The 16,926-nt window shown below is 48.9% G+C and overlaps 1 protein-coding gene across 1 annotated transcript in view; it reads left to right on the top strand.

The window, feature by feature from the left end:
- The window catches only part of RIN1 (Ras and Rab interactor 1), a 271,998-nt gene that overhangs the window by 97,479 nt on the left and 157,593 nt on the right, over window positions 1–16,926 (top strand). Inside the window, exon 2 of the mRNA XM_069644904.1 lies at window positions 8,432–8,579. Within this exon, the coding sequence (XP_069501005.1) occupies window positions 8,515–8,579 (65 nt within the window). The 5' untranslated portion in view covers window positions 8,432–8,514. The remainder of the gene's footprint in view (window positions 1–8,431; window positions 8,580–16,926) is intronic.

The raw sequence follows: 16,926 nt of genomic DNA, 5'->3' as shown, positions 1-16,926 counted from the left end.
ACAAATGAATGTATTTGTATTTATTTAATTGTCATTTATAACGTGCTTAATACCAGCGTTGTGGTTTCTAAGTGCGGGATCGGGATTCAAACCTGTGTGACGCTGTGTTTTCTTGCTTCCAAGACAAAGGTGTTGCCCCTGGGCTTTCCTTCCTCATGCTTCCTCGTGCTGCACCCCAGTCACTGAAAGAGGATTCCCTTATTCTCCATAGAATGCCATTGGTAGATGTACCAAAGAAAGAATATGACTGTACATTATGAAACAGAATGGCCCAGAGGAAGCTCTTTTCAGAGTGAAACACGTATAGCCTGCAAATGCTTTGTATCAATGAATATGTTCTGGTGTCAAAGAAGGATGAGAAATGCTCTGGATCAGCAACAGCATTCTCACCTACAACTATACTTAATCGTTTAGAAATAATGTCCCTAAGTATTTTCGTGAATACTTTTCAGAGGGAAATTGGTCTGTGGCTTCCACTCCGAGAGGCCAATTTCCCTGATTTTAATTTGAGAGTAATAGTGTCTTTTCTCAAGGGGTTGTTGCTTCTTCAACTAGCATTATATTGTTTAACAGTTACACAAGGAACGGGCCACTATACCTCCCTGGGATGTCTACAGTTCAGATGGAAGACAATCCTGTTCCATGACTTGCCTGTCTTTTGATTCTCTCTTAGGTGTTCATTTTCTAGAAATGAGTAATTTGATGGTGGGAGCCGTTACTTTTACACTGTAACGTAAACTGCTCCCCACCACCAAACGTTCGTCATTTGCACTGCACGGTGCAAATGTAAAGGGCAAAAGATGGCAACCAAGCATGTACGCCGCCTTTTGCCCTTCACATTTGCACTCTACAGTGCACTCTACAGTGCAAAGTGAGTAAATTCGCCTGGCATGCCAAGTAGTGTTTACTTTTCATTGGGAGCGCTGCTTACTATGCGTGCATGGTCAGCCGTGTTCCGAAGGGAGCGTGCACAATGGATCCCTATGGGTTCCGTCTGCTTTATGCTGTTGCATAGGGATCGCCAGCAAATGCGTCAGCCTGAAAATCTATGCTATCACAAATGCTGCAGTATTTGTATGACGCGAAGGAAGGAGGCGGTGGAAACGCAAGTTGCATTCTGCCCCTCCTCTCTGTTGCTTGAAAATGGGGCGTGACGTAAATGAAATGCGTTAAAGCCTTACTCAAGGCTTTTACGCATTTCATTCACATTATGTCCCCAATGGACATGAGCGCCTTACTGTTTCAACAAATTTCATCTGTGTAATTAGGCATCTGTTTTTATTTTTCTTGGGATCTGATAAGCTAGGAAGGTCCAGATTATCCAACCATGCCTTGGTGTCCCAACTAATGTATTAAAAATCGTCTTTGTATACATTTTCAAAGAATGCCTCAAAAGTTGGGTTAAGTTGTGAATATGAATTCCTATTAATGTGTGATCTGTGCTTGCAAGCAAAAATCGCTCCTGTTAATTTGGACCGCGGACGTTCCCATCTGAATGACCCTTCACTCTGGGGATTGCTGCCCAGGTATTGCCACTGTGACTCACTGAACCACCCTACAGGGTTCACCGATGGGCGCCCCCTCATAGTTGCTTTCATATCCTGAAACGGCCACATTTGTCCTGCTGCACCTCCACACTCTTGACCGTCAGCTCCTGGGGCCTCATTGCCTTAGGCATTCCATGGGGTTTGTTACTTCTCTGCGGTCACTTTCATCTCCTGCAGCAGGGCCCGCTGGCTTTGGCTGCTTCTTTGGGTGTTCCTCCCTGCTGTCACTTTCATCTCCTGCAGCAGGGCCCGCTGGCTTTGGCTGCTTCTTTGGGTGTCCCTCTCTGCTGTCACTTTCATCTCCTGCAGCAGGGCCCGCTGGCTTTGGCTGCTTCTTTGGGTGTCCCTCTCTGCTGTCACTTTCATCTCCTGCAGCAGGACCCCTGGGCTTGGGGTGCTTCTTTGGGTGTCCCTCCCTGCTGTCACTTTCATCTCCTGCAGCAGGACCCACGGGCTTGGGGTGCTTCTTTGGGTGTCCCTCCCTGCTGTCACTTTCATCTCCTTCATCAGGGCCCCGCGTCCTTGGGCTGTTACTTTGAGTGCCCTTCCCTGCTGTCATGTTCATATCCTGGTGCAGGGCCCCGCAGGCTTGGGCTGCTTCTTCTACTTTGGATGTCTCTCCCCACTGTCACTTTCTTCTCGTGCAGAAGGCCCCCCGGGCTTGGGCTGCTTCTTTGGGTGTCCCTCCCTGCTGTCACATTCATCTCCTTAAGCAGGGCTCTGAGGCCTTAGGCTGCTTCTTTGAGTGCCCCTCCCTGCTGTCAGTTTCCCACGGGCTTCAGTTGCTTCTACTTCGTTGGGTGTCCCTCCCCGCTGTCACTTCCATCTCCTGCAGCAGGGCCTCTCGGCCTTGGGCTGCTTATTTGGGTGCCCCTCCCTGCTGTCACTTTCATCTACTGAAGCCGGGCCTGTGGGCTTGGGATGCTTCTTTGGGCCCCTGTCTCCTATTTGTTGTTCCTGAGTGACCTTTTGCTGGGTCTAGATCAGAGGTGTTCAAACTGTGGGGCGTGGGCGAGAGCCCAGCATGAAATGTAAACATTTAGATTGGCGGAAATGGGCAGAGGCCGGACTGGACCATAAAACTGTCTCAGGCACCAATGAAAAAGGGGCCTGCAATTGCAAGTAGATATTCATTCCTATAGCTACAGACTGAATAGTACCCAAGGAGGTGTTTTTTGTTAAAATGTAAGCAAATTGTGATATTTAAAGAATATTTATTCAGCAACAATGGTCAAAACAACTAGCTGTATAGAGAAGTAACTCATCACACTGGCCCATATTGGCAAAAAAAGGGACCCATTTTGCCCTATAGGCCAGTCTGAGCCTGGCGGCTCATCCATAATGGGTGAGGGGGGTCCACCCAGTGGCCCGCTCACCCATTATGGAGGAGCCGAGGAGCCAGCCCAGTGAAACACTGAGCACTCCTTTGGCTGCTTTTTCCAGCTGAGGGAGTGCTCTTGGGCTGGCTGAACTGTCAAAGGTAAACAATGTTCCCCATGCAGTTCCCCAACTGCACATGCTCACTGAGCCATGCAACTCTGGGGGCAGTTTGCTTCGCCAGCCTTGTATAGCTCATTGGAAATGCTGGCTGGGGCACTGCATGTGTGTATGTGGGAGGAGGAGCTATGCGCCTCCTCGCACATACAGACAGAGAAACCTGGAGTGGGTCATTTCAGCACCTACGCACAGGCCCCTGCAAAAGGTACGTTTATGTTCATTTATTTTTTATTTAAATATGCATACGGATGCATGTATGCTTGTGTTATGAGTGAGTGTATGGTGATGGTTGCTCGTATGAATGAGTGATTTCTGTGTGAGTGTTTGTTTGTTTTGGTCTGTTGAGCTGATTTTGGTGAGTGGGGGGTAGAGTGGTAGAGTGGGGAAGTGGGGTTGTACAAAAAAGGCATTTTAAAAATGCCTTTGTTGCACATTCCACCTACCCACCTGCCAAAATCAGCTCTCCTTCAGAGGCGCTGTGGAGCCCAGGGGACAGGGATGTTATTTTTTTTTACTGGATATCTATCATAGATGTTCAGTAACAAATACCATGCTTTACCCTTTGGCCCCCCCAGCACCAATTGCAAACTGTTTGGCTTCATACCCAGTTTTTTTTATTATGCTATAAAATGCAAACCCCCTCACAAACCCCAATTGATTGGTTCAGGCTCCCTTACTGCGCTCGGTCGCTGTGGCATTTCAGTGGGAAATATTTATGCCCCTTTACTTAAAAAATGTGCCAACTCCCACTGGCCCTTGGACTGTGTTGGGAACAGGGTGGGGGGAGCCCAGAGACTGTGGTGGGAGCAGGATGGGCGGGAGCACTGGGATAGTGGTGGGAGCAGGATGGGGAGAGCCTAGGGTCTGTGATGGGGTGGGGAGAGCCCAGGGACTGGGTAGGAGTGGGACGAGGGAGCCCAGCGACTTTGATGGGAGTAGGTGGGGGAGCCCAGGGACTATACTGAGAATAGGGTGCAGTGACGGCACACAATAGTTCATAGCCATTTGTACATACTGTCCATTTGGCATTTTGAGGGGGCCCGTCCTGCCCAAATTTTGCTCACGGGGGGCCAGGCCAAAGAAGTTTGAAGACCATTGGTCTAGATGGTGTTCTTTATTTATTTTTTATTTTAGTATTTGTATAGCGCGCTACACCCACGGTTGCTTCTTTTACCTCCATGTAGGCTAATTGTTGTATGTTTTTACCCAAGCATTGAACAGCGTTTGCGGGACCAATGGCTCATGACATCTTGCCCACTATGGACATGTCTTATACCAACAGTGCTGGCAGACTGATTGCCACCTTTGAAGCAAAAACTGGGCTTGAAACCACGCCCACATTTTAGAAGCCCCACCCCCTTCACAGAGTCAAAAAATGTAGTATAACAGCAAGGGGAAAGACAAAAATCATGCTAGTCGTTATTTTTTTAACTAGCCTATATGCGTTTTTTTTTTAAAGCACTCTGCATTATTAAAATAAAAAACAATTATGTAAGGCAAAAATGACATATCACAAAATTATATACCATACATTTTTTTGACCTTGGAAGATGAAAAGCTGAGCTGGTTCTGACAAAAATGGATCCAATTATGGCAAGCCAGATATGACTTGAGTTGAAATAAAAAACGCTGAAATGTCTGCTGTTTGTGACACATTTCTAATACCCCTCCTATGTATTACAAATACTGCCATTGCCTTATCTCAGGGTAAAAAAGGGTGGGTATAATAACACACACGCATGCGCATACACTTGTGCCAACATTTATAACTATTTAGAAAAACGGGTAACAATTCTAATTTACAATCGTCACTTACATTTCAATGCATGTCTGTCTTGGGTTGATTAAGCTATGTATAAAGTAGTTTTGCCTTCTTAGACAAAGACAATTTCCTAGTGAAAATCGTTTGCATTTGAGCTAATTTGCATACCCACAATGCCTTGCTATTGTGGCTCAGAACTGGAGATGGACTTGTGTGACTTGGCTCAAATCGACTTTGCTAGGAAATCGAATCTCCATAGGAAAGTATTGAAGTCCTGGCAGTGAAAGGGAGGCTGAATGTTAACAAATCACTACCAGGGAACCAAAATAGCTCTCCATGCTTGGTTGGAAAAACAGGCAGCCTGCAATTGGAGCAAAGGAAGTTAATTTGTAGTTGTCCAAACTTCACAGGGTTTCCGTGGCAACCAAAAACTGCATCTTGCTTTGAGGACAGAACAAACAGTGTTTAAAAACTGGATTACAAATCAAGAATACTCTCCATTATACGATCTGCAGCGGCATCCATTCCCACGAGAGGCGGCGCTGCCGGCTCCAAATTAGAAGCAGTCTCAATAATTTATGGGAGACGGGCTTTGATTTGGGGTTTCTCCAAAACTGTTTTCAGTGGCGGGTTTCAGCAGCCGTCACTCAGGACGGAGGTGCGCTGCCAGAGCTGCGAGTGGGCCAGTGCGCGGGAATAGCAACGAAATGCCGGAGATCAGGATCAATATGCTTTGGCAAAGCTAAGTGTGCGTGATTGGGCAGGGCACATGCAGAGGTGTGTGCAGGTCAGGATAAAGGTGCTTTGGCAGAGCTTGTGTGTGTGACTTGGCAGGGCACATGCAGAGGTGTGTGCAGGTCAGGATCAAGGTGCTTTGGCAAAGCTAAGTGTGCGTGACTGGGCAGGGCACATGCAGAGGTGTGTGCAGGTCAGGATCAAGGTGCTTTGGCAGAGCTTGTGTGTGTGACTTGGCAGGGCACATGCAGAGGTGTGTGCAGGTCAGGATCAAGGTGCTTTGGCAGAGCTATGTGTGTGGGCTTCAGCAGTGCAAATGCAGAGGTGTGTGCAGGTCAGGATCAAGGTGCTTTGGCAGAGCTTGTGTGTGTGGGCTTCAGCAGTGCAAATGCAGAGGTGTGCGCAGGTCAGGATCAAGGTGCTTTGGCAGAGCTTGTGTGTGTGACTTGGCAGGGCACATGCAGAGGTGTGTGCAGGTCAGGATCAAGGTGCTTTGGCAGAGCTATGTGTGTGGGCTTCAGCAGTGCAAATGCAGAGGTGTGTGCAGGTCAGGATCAAGGTGCTTTGTCAGAGCTATGTGTGTGGGCTTCAGCAGGGCAAATGCAGAGGTGTGCGCAGGTCAGGATCAAGGTGCTTTTGCAGAGCTATGTGTGTGGGCTTCAGCAGTGCAAATGCAGAGGTGTGTGCAGGTCAGGATCAAGGTGCTTTGGCAGAGCTATGTGTGTGGGCTTCAGCAGTGCAAATGCAGAGGTGTGTGCAGGTCAGGATCAAGGTGCTTTTGCAGAGCTATGTGTGTGGGCTTCAGCAGTGCAAATGCAGAGGTGTGTGCAGGTCAGGATCAAGGTGCTTTGGCAGAGCTTGTGTGTGTGACTTGGCAGGGCACATGCAGAGGTGTTTGCAGGTCAGGATCAAGGTGCTTTGGCAGAGCTTGTGTGTGTGACTTGGCAGGGCACATGCAGAGGTGTGTGCAGGTCAGGATCAAGGTGCTTTGGCAGAGCTATGTGTGTGGGCTTCAGCAGTGCAAATGCAGAGGTGTGTGCAGGTCAGGATCAAGGTGCTTTGGCAGAGCTATGTGTGTGGGCTTCAGCAGTGCAAATGCAGAGGTGTGTGCAGGTCAGGATCAAGGTGCTTTGGCAGAGCTTTTGTGTGTGACTTGGCAGGGCACATGCAGAGGTGTGTGCAGGTCAGGATCAAGGTGCTTTGGCAGAGCTATGTGTGTGGGCTTCAGCAGTGCAAATGCAGAGGTGTGTGCAGGTCAGGATCAAGGTGCTTTGGCAGAGCTTGTGTGTGTGACTTGGCAGGGCACATGCAGAGGTGTGTGCAGGTCAGGATCAAGGTGCTTTGGCAGAGCTATGTGTGTGGGCTTCAGCAGTGCAAATGCAGAGGTGTGTGCAGGTCAGGATCAAGGTGCTTTGGCAGAGCTATGTGTGTGGGCTTCAGCAGTGCAAATGCAGAGGTGTGTGCAGGTCAGGATCAAGGTGCTTTGGCAGAGCTTTTGTGTGTGACTTGGCAGGGCACATGCAGAGGTGTGTGCAGGTCAGGATCAAGGTGCTTTGGCAGAGCTATGTGTGTGGGCTTCAGCAGTGCAAATGCAGAGGTGTGTGCAGGTCAGGATCAAGGTGCTTTTGCAGAGCTATGTGTGTGGGCTTCAGCAGTGCAAATGCAGAGTTGCGTGCAGGTCAGGATCAAGGTGCTTTGGCAGAGCTTGTGTGTGTGACTTGGCAGGGCACATGCAGAGGTGTTTGCAGGTCAGGATCAAGGTGCTTTGGCAGAGCTATGTGTGTGGGCTTCAGCAGTACAACTGCAGAGGTGTGTGCAGGTCAGGATCAAGGTGCTTTGGCAGAGCTATGTGTGTGGGCTTCAGCAGTGCAAATGCAGAGGTGTGTGCAGGTCAGGATCAAGGTGTTCTGGCAGAGCTTGTGTGTGTGACTTGGCAGGGCACATGCAGAGGTATGTGCAGGTCAGGATCAAGGTGCTTTGGCAGAGCTATGTGTGTGGGCTTCAGCAGTGCAAATGCAGAGGTGTGTGCAGATCAGGATCAAGGTGCTTTGGCAGAGCTTGTGTGTGTGACTTGGCAGGGCACATGCAGAGGTGTGTGCAGGTCAGGATCAAGGTGCTTTGGCAGAGCTATGTGTGTGTGTGTGCCTCAGCAGTGCAAATGGAGAGATGTGTGCAGGTAGGGTTCAAGGTTATGTGGCAGAGCGATGTATGCGAGACTCGGCCGGGCACGCGCAGAGGTGTGTGCAGGTCAGGAGGTGCTTTGGCAGAGCTATGTGTGTGTGGGTCGGCAGTGCAAATGCAGAGGTGTGTGCAGGTCAGGTTCAAGGTGCTTTGGCAAAGCTATGTGTGTGTGGGCCTCAGCAGTGCAAATGCAGAGGTGTGTGCATGTCAGGCTCGAGTTGCATTGGCAGAGCTGAGATGTGTCGACCTGCTTGTAGAGTTCAAGTGATCGAACAGCAGTGGGTTCAGCAGGTGAGTGGGGGTGCATTGGCGAGGATGTGTGGGCGCTCCAGTGCTGAGAATAAATGGGTACTGTTGGTCAGGCTTGAAGTGTATTAAGTACTTGTGAATGCCCTGTCCTGGAACAGCAGTTGTGTGGTGACTGTGACTGAGGTGCATTGGCAGAGCATTCTGCGGGGTTGCTGCTAGTGGAAATGGGGGTTGCACTGCACACAAGGAGGGATTTGCTTTGAAAATTGTTTGTGGGGCCATGCGATAACGTGTGCCCCTCTTTCTGACGCTGCATGCCCCGTTTCTCGTTTACAGTAAAGGGGTTAATCTTGCTGGCAGGACCCAGGAGGGTGGGGGCGGCCTGGCACCCCACCCTCCTTCCCTAGCATTATTCACGCGCCACTGATGCCAGCAATCTGCCTCTCTCCTCTTCCCACAGACCAGAAGCCCAGCCGCCGAGGACGCGGTACCCAGCACGCAGACGGAGACATCACTCACCCCAGCACTCTCATCTGACAGGGAATGGATGCGCAGGAAGAGACGGCGCCTCCCTGCAACGGCGCGCCGGCCCCACCCTCGCCTTTAAGGTAAAACTCGGGGTAGCTGGGAATGGCCGCGTTTTCTATCGCTAATCAAAGTCTGCTTCGAAGTGCACCTAATCTTGCCAGATAAGCGAACTGCGGTCCCGGGGAGATTACTAGTACGTGGTGTGCCAAGGAGTACACTGGCCTAGAAGTGAAACCAGGTCTAGAGCCCAGGTCTCTTGGTCAACAGTCTGCAAGATACCATCATACAGGGTAGAGGGTGAGTTAGGAGTGCCAGCCACAATGGCTGGCATTAATATCTATGTTTTTTCAAAGTGCGTCTATTTTGGCTTTTTCTACATCTCTCACCCATTTTGTTTGAGTAGCCCACGGGCCTTCAAATGTTCCATTGGTCCCACATTTTGCCACACAGGGTAACTTCTAAAAAGTAGTGTCTCCAAGGAGGGAAGCTTCTGTTGCCCCCGGGATGCCTGGCAGGTGCCAGGGCTGCTGGCGCGTTTTCTGATGTAGCCAGGATGATGACCACGGGCCAGCAGGGCAGTTTCTAGCCAACTTGGTGACCAGGGCGAAACATCAGAATGCGCCCCCGACTGGCACACATCACTCCCAAGCTACACCTATGTGTTGTGCAACAAAACCCCTCCTCAATATGAATAAATAATTGCTATATAAATTAAGCTGGTTTAATTACATTATAATTCAAGTTGAACAGCCTACCGGGGTTTGAGGGCCCACTGACCTGGCCGTGTGTTGCAGTTGTTCTGTTTGTACCACCTCACTTGTATTTCACAAGGGGCGAAACTAGATTAACATATGAATTCTTTTCTGATAGAAGGTTATCATTCCAAGATGGACAGTCCGGTACGATCTTATTGTACTATTCAAAATACATCTCTGAGAGTGGGAAAAGGGGACAAATAGCACCAATGAGGATTCCTGTATGCTTTTCATTAAATTACAGAGTATTTCAGGACTATAACAGTGATCAGAGATCTACACATTTGATAAACAAGTCTGTGATAAAAGGATTGTATGTGTGAATCTCTAAATTCATAACTGATGCATGGCTTGGTGCTCACATCACGGTTCACAATACTCACCCTAACATTAAAATGCGTTTAACCATGAATCATGCATGCTCATTTGGACAGTTTATGTTTTTGGATGCGAGTATAAAATGGCTCCAACATCAGCCACTCAAATGGGGTAAAAGGGCTCTTTTGCTTCTTGTGTCTGAAGAATTTTAGAGGAGGAAGGGCAGGGTCTCAATGTGAGCATGCCCAACCCCAAAACAGAAACATTGTGAGGAAATTATAGCTACAGATAGGGCAGGATACTGCACAAGAGAGACCCAATAAACAATGCACAGAAAGGCTTCACAGAAAGGATTGTATCTCTTTCAAACTTTAGCCTGACCAGTAATAAGATGTTGAAGCATTTTAAAGAAAAACGGGTTCAGATGCATGGTAAAGAGTCCACAGTTCCTCAACCACTACCTCCTCGCTATTACGCAGGCATCAGGGGTTATTTCGGCAAAAAAGAGCAGGCCCATGCTTTATCTAACAGAGCTGGCATTAGCATCTCTAATTAGTGCTGGCCTGCAGCTAGTGAAAATCATGGTGTAGCAGTGTAGAAAGGGAGTTTGGCCTAGTGGATTCACAATTTGAGACAGCTTTTTTGATTGCTTTATGTGTTTAAGTGTGGGCACGGTATGGCATGCTCGTAAGAGCCACATACATAAAACATCCCTTTGTGCTCTTGTATGGACATTGGGCACATCAGACAAAAACAGGTATATGTTGTGTTACATAAGGAAGCACCACATAGACGCCATTAACCAACAGGGTGGTGACTTGTGCAGTGCACAAATAATTGCTGCAAACATATCACTGCATTGATTTGCCATAGACTACTGTCTGCACGGTGACACACAATGAACTCTACTTTCCTAATGAAGGTGGCAGGTGACATTGGGCCTCATTACACGGATGGCGGAGAACCATGGCGCTATTAGCGCCATGGTTCATGCCGGTAAAATACCGGCACCACCTTGGCGGAAAGGGGAATTACCGCCCCATTCCAAGGTTGGCGGGGCAGTAATTCCCCCTTCCACCATTGCCCTTCCCCATTCCCATTTTTGCCCCATAGGGCTCAATGGGAATGGGGAAGGCGCTAATTACGGTACCGCAAATTGCGGTAGTACCGCAAATTGCGGTACCGTAATTAGCTCCCTGGGTCCCTTTGCGGGTTGGTTTTTAACGCCTGCAAAAAGCAGGCGTTAAATCCCCCAACCCGCAAAGGGACCTCGTAGTAAGGCGGTAAGGATTTACCGGTACCGGTATTTTACCGGTACCGGTAAATCCTTACCGCCATCAGTGTAATGAGGCCCATTGAGTTGCCATCTGGTGTGCGGCGCTAGGCAGTGGCTGGCTTGTTTAGTTGTTTAGACAATTAAAAGACTGTTGATGCTGAGCAGATGCATTTAGTCCATGTCCCAAAGCAGCCACTAGAATATTTAAGTAAGAACATTGGAGTTAACCTTCCCTGGGATGCGCCATATGTAACAAAAAAGTAATATATATATATCAAAAAACGTTTTGTTGTGTCCAATAAAGAGACATAAAAATAAGGAAAATAGTTTAAAACTTTTCTGTGTGGCACGTTCATTCTCTTTGAAGAATGCATGGGTTTGTTCAGCTAACTGATAATTGTGAATACAAATGCCCCATGTTCAGTTCTTAACACTGCAATGGTAAGCAGATACAGTGTAAAAGCAATGGCTTGTTAAGTGAGCCATGACTTAAAAATTGCCCCAGTTGAAAGGCTATCAGCACAAAGAATGAGGGGCACAGGGTGTGTGACTCCGGAGCACCTCACACGCTGCGGTTGTAATATGCATTCCTTTGTTTGCATATTCCGAACGCATGAAGTCATCCACAAATCGGCAGAGAGCAGGCAGCCGCATATCACAGAGGAGCACTCACCGGCACAGCAGGCTGCTTAATCTGCTGTGCAGCAAGCTCAGAAGCAGCTTCCTTGGTGGGCCCCTTACTGCGCCCATCTCTTGAGCTATTTAGTTTTGCGCCCCTCAGCGATTGTGTGAGAAATCCATCTGTACATTTTAGACCCTTACCGGTTTTTTCCTGTTTAATATTTCCTTAAACTAGTGCTTCTTAGCCAAGGTTTCCCCCACCGTCACTTATGTTCTGTTGTAAAGCTTTGGTACTGTGCCAAAATACCACCATAGTAGTCTCGGCGCGCCTAGGCTTGACCGTAAATTGGCACGTTCTGCCCCTGTCGGGGGTACTCAGACTCAAGTCTATGGAAGCACAAGCAAGTAAGGGAAAGAAGACATGGGTGCCACAGAGAAAATGTAGGGAGGGGAACAATGTTTGGTGACCGCATGGGTGCATGCGTACAGTGTCGGCCTTAGCAGTGGCAGGACCCCGGCAGTTAAAAAAACATTTCGCACCTCTGCTTCCCCCTCCGTGCACCTGGTCAAAGCCGGGGTGGGGGGGGCATATTTATTTTTAACTCTGCGCTCCCGCCCCATCGCAGCGGATTAATCACTGGAATAGGGCCCTGATGCAGAAGCATCAGCACCCTTTTCTAATGAAAACTGCCGAAGCAGGGAGGTAATCACCTCAATTTTCCCATCGGCACCCTATTGTTATTAAATGTGCCCCACTCCCGCGCTGGAAAGCCTGGTCCCAGCACAAGAGCACATTTAATTTCAATAAGGTGCCTGCCGCGCCTTCTCCCACTACATCAGCTCGGGGGAGCCCTTGAAAGACGCTGCTGAGCTGGTTTGGCAGGTAGCTAATGGCGCCCTGGGCGGTCGCCCTGTTGACCCTGCCCTAAGGCAGGTCCTGCATGTATATAATGTAGGACAGAAGCAAAAGCAATCCTCTACATTTTGGTGGCTTACTTGCTCAGGCATACCTATAACATGTACCACAGGTCCTACAGGGACTGCCAAGCTGGAGGGCAGAGTGGGGCCTAGTCAAGAACCATTGATCTTAAACCTCAAGAAGTTGTGGAAGCGTTCGAGTAGGGTGACTATGTGGGGCAGTCAGTGACAAGAATCTGACATATAGAACAAGAGATCATCGGCATACAGTGCTAGTTTGTGTTGGTAGCCAGCGATTTCTACCCCATGTATGTTTGCAGATGCTCGGCTTGTCGCACAAGAGGCTCCATAGCCAAAGCAAACAAAAGCATCCTTGGTCGGTGCCTCTCCTCAAAACAATCGAGTCTGATAGGATGCTGTTTACCCTGATCCAAGTGGATGGGAGCATGAAATTGGCCAGGGTGCATTTGAAGAAAGTGGGACCAAATCCAAACTTTTCTAACACTTTTGAGAAGTAACCCAGTCCACTCGGTCAGATGCTTTTTCAGCATTGATCGGGAGGAGAGCCATCTCGCGTATGTGTTTCTGTGCCCATACAGTGTGATGAATATTGTCAAAAGCCTGCCTCCCCAGAACAAACCCTGTCTGGTTCCTGCCCACCACCTCGGGGTGTACCTTAGCTAAGCAGGTGGCCAGGATTTTGGAGTAGATGCAAGAATCGTAGTTGAGGACTGTAATTGGCCTAAAAGAGGAGCATAGAGTGCGGTCATTGCCCGGTTTGCCTATGAGTGAAAGTGTCGACTCTCCCATAGTGGGAGTAATAGCCCCTGTGTCAGCGAAGGAATTAAATAAAGCTGCTAACTGCAGAGAAAGTATAGTTGCACAGTTTATGTAAATGAGGGCGATAAAACCATCTGGGCATGGAGCTTTGTTAACAGGGAGAGCGCAAATCACTTGGGAGAATTCTTCTGGGGTTATAGGAGAATCAAGTCTTTGTTTATCGTCTTCCGTGATACGGGAGATGTCTGCGCCTCTCGGAGAAATGTGTCCTGCTGAGCTCCATCAGAGGGCTCGGCTGCAAACAATGCAGAATAATATTGCTTGAGGATCCGCATTTTGTCCGGCTCGTCCTCGTGTAGGTTAGTGGCCTCATCCCTTAACCCCCTGATGGCTGTGCTATTTCTCTGGACCTTACGTTTGTATGCTAGGAGATGCATGCTTCATTGGAGGTGCTATAATAAGGGTGTTTAGTTCTTAGTAATTTGTAAGATATGTCATCCGCCCATAGCGCTTTCTGCTCTGAGCTTGCTTCCCATTCTTGGACCCTCTCTTCAGCCTGCTCACATAGGGCCAACAGGAGATTCCTATGCGCCGAAGGCCAAGCTGATCAATTCTCCCCTAAATGTGAGTTTGAAAGCATCCCATATGGTTGCCATTGCAACTTCCCCAATTTGGTTTTCGTGGAAGTATTCAGTGATTTTGTCAGAGATGGTCCCGCAGAAGGCTTAATCTGCCAGGAGGGAATTGTTTCATTTCCACATGTGAGATTTCGTACCCCTTATACCCTAGCTGTCTATCTGTAATGTGATGAGTGAGTGATCAGAAACCAGGGCAAGCTCCATGGTAGCGGAACTGATTTGCTGGAGGATGGGCTGGGACACCAGAAAGTAATCAATTCTGGTGTAACTTTGGCGGACAAAAAGGGAAAAATTATCCCGGACCAGCGGGTGATGATGTTTCCACACGTCCACTAGGTGCAAGTCTGCCATAGCCCTCCTGACGGAGGCCGTTTTCGATGCTTCAGAATGGATCCTTGGGCCCAACCTATCCACCCCTGCGTCCAAAACCACGTTGAATTCCCCTCCTATCAAGAGCTCTCTGTGCTGAAACTTAGCAATGTGAGGGAATACCCGGGCAAAGAAAAGATCCTGCTGTTGGTTTGGGCCATAGATAGAAACCAGGGTCAAGTCTTTCCCTCCAATATGTAACTGTAGACATAGGTACCTTCCCTCAAAGTCCCTCATAATTTTCAGCCTCTCGAAGTGCAGGGATTTAGCCAATAAAATCGCTACTCCGGCTTCCTTCTGCGAGGAAGATGAAAAGTATTGGTGGGGAAACCATTTTGAGCAGAACCTCGGCCAATCCGCCTGTAAGAGGTGGGTTTCCTGAAGTAAAGCAATATCGACCCCGAGATCCACCAGTTGAGATAACACACTTTTCCTCTTCCTCTGAGAATTCAGCCCCTGAACATTTATCGAGAGAATTTTGAGTTCCGCCATCTCAGGTGTTTAATATCGCCCCTTTCACAACTAAGCACACAGGCCCTAAATAATTTGTGCTGTTCAGAATTCGTACCCGCCCCTTGAGTGCTAGCGGAAAAAGCATCGTTACCCACCCGAACCCCCCTCACACTGTAAAAAACAATCTTAAATGGCTCAAATAGAAAAAAACAACAACAGTTTAAAACCCATAAAAGGAAAAACATAATAAGAACAGCCCCATCTGGGGTAATCATCAGGTGTTCCACCTGACTATGGGAATGTGTTCCCAATCCCCTTACACCTGTGCAGAAACACAAACAAATACGGCCCATAGAAGCATAACCAGCCCGTGAGCAGCGGCCTACAGGAACTTAAGAGAACAGGCAACCATGCTCTATATTGCAGGAAAACAGAGTAACTGAACACCAGGGCAACCAGTGTCTGCATTTATGTGGGTCCCTCCGGGTCCACACTGCATTCTCTTCTGTCCATTGAGGGTCTCCGGCGGTCCCTCCTTCTGCTTCTCCGGGAGGGTGTTTTTGTCCAGTCTGTTGATGGGACCTCTGTCTCTTGCTAGCCAGGTAGGTGTATCTCAGCGTCCGGGATCCTAAGAGTTTCAATGGCTGCACGTAGGATAGTAAACTGATGCTGAACCCCCTCAAACAGAAACAAAATGTGAAATGGAAAACCCCATCTGTATGGGAGGCCCTTGTCTGCAAGCCAACTGGTGAGGGGTCTCATTATTCTGCGCCGCTGGATGACTACTTGGGACAAATCTTGGAATAATTGCAGAGACTCACCTTTGTATATCACCCCCGTTGCGCTCTGGCCTTTTGGAAGATGAGGTCCTTGGTCTTGAAGAAATGAACCCTCGTCAAAACATCAGAAGGAGATTCAGCTGCACTTGGCAATTTGAGTAGACTCTATGAGTGCGGTCTAAAGTGAGATCCACCTCAACATCTCCCAATATATCTTGAAACAAGCCCTGGACATAGGATTCCAGATCTCAGTCTGTGACTTCCCTTGGGACGTCTCTAATGCGAATGTTGTTCCTAAGAGACCGGTTTTCTGCATCTTCTTGCTTCTCCTCAGCTGAGCACCGATAGGCTTCAAGCGCCGCAACTCTATGCTCTAGTCGGTCGTGAGAGTTTGCATGATCGCAGAAGGCTGTCTCCAGCTCGCCCAGCCTGGATTCATTCTGCTACATGTTATTCGACAATTCCTGGAATGAGCCCTTGAGTTGCTGTAGTGTAGCAGCCATTTCTTTCTTGATGGATTGAAATAGGCGCATGATATCTCCTTTCGTGGCTGGCTGCGTGTCAGAGGCCAGGAAGTGGATCAGTTCAGGCCGGTGCAAGGTCTTGGATGCTGCAACATGTCCTTGATGGAGGTCGCACCTTTGTCTTTAGCTTTGCCCAATTTCATGGTTGGGGCAAGAATGGACAGGACAGTGCACAGAACGTTTGAAATGTGCCTTAGTGGAGAACTAGGATACAAGGGTATAGCCACTGACCCGCTCCTGGACTGCGTGAGAGGTCGTTGCCTGTAGCCAGAGTCGGTAAACCCAGCCCTAATTGCACTGTGGGGGGCTAGCTGAGGAGTCACACCCCGAAGACCCTACCAGACTCAAGTGTTGTAAAGAGAAGCTGTTCAGCGTCCCAAGGGGTGGCTGTTGCAACTGATTGGCGAGGCCCCCACTGCTATGAATCTTGCGCCCTCAAGCTGGCTGGTGATGTCGGGGTTGTAATGCCCTCAAGAGGGGATGGGGGGCATTAGGTGGCCACATGTCAGGGCTTTGCAGTGAGACTGCACCCGCCTCCCGCTGATATCTTGTGTCTGTCTCTCCTTCCTTGTCAAGTGAGCCCAGCTGAAGTATTATCCTCTGGTGAGGCCCGAGACTCTAGTGGCCAATGATGGTTCCTGTGTGCATGAAAGGAGGCCGGTTGGGATTCTTGCGCTCATATAAGTGTCGCTGCTCCCCACCTTCTGCCCTTCCTAGCATGGATAACACTCTGCTGCAGAATCCTCATGGTCCTGCCAAGCTGTCCCTTACTTCTGCACCGTTGAGCTTCCTCTCGTGCTGGCGAAGCAGTAGAGATGCAGCCAGGAGGGGCTCCTCCAAGGGTGCCTCTGCAGTAACTGATGATATGCTGCCCGAGTCTCAACGGGGTCCGCTGGTCTCTTCTGAGGTATCGTGGCTGCTCGCTGAATAAAGCGGATGGTTCAGATTTTTAAAGTAAGTTCTTGAATGTCAGGGCAGCCTTTCCTCACTTGTCTG

Source organism: Ambystoma mexicanum, chromosome 2p, assembly GCF_040938575.1.
Source record: "Ambystoma mexicanum isolate Mex_15411 chromosome 2p, UKY_AmexF1_1, whole genome shotgun sequence".
In the NCBI taxonomy this organism is placed as follows: Eukaryota; Metazoa; Chordata; class Amphibia; order Caudata; family Ambystomatidae; genus Ambystoma; species Ambystoma mexicanum.
The sequence above is the reverse complement of the archived record's forward strand: the minus strand, read 5'-3'. Positions and strand labels throughout refer to the sequence as shown.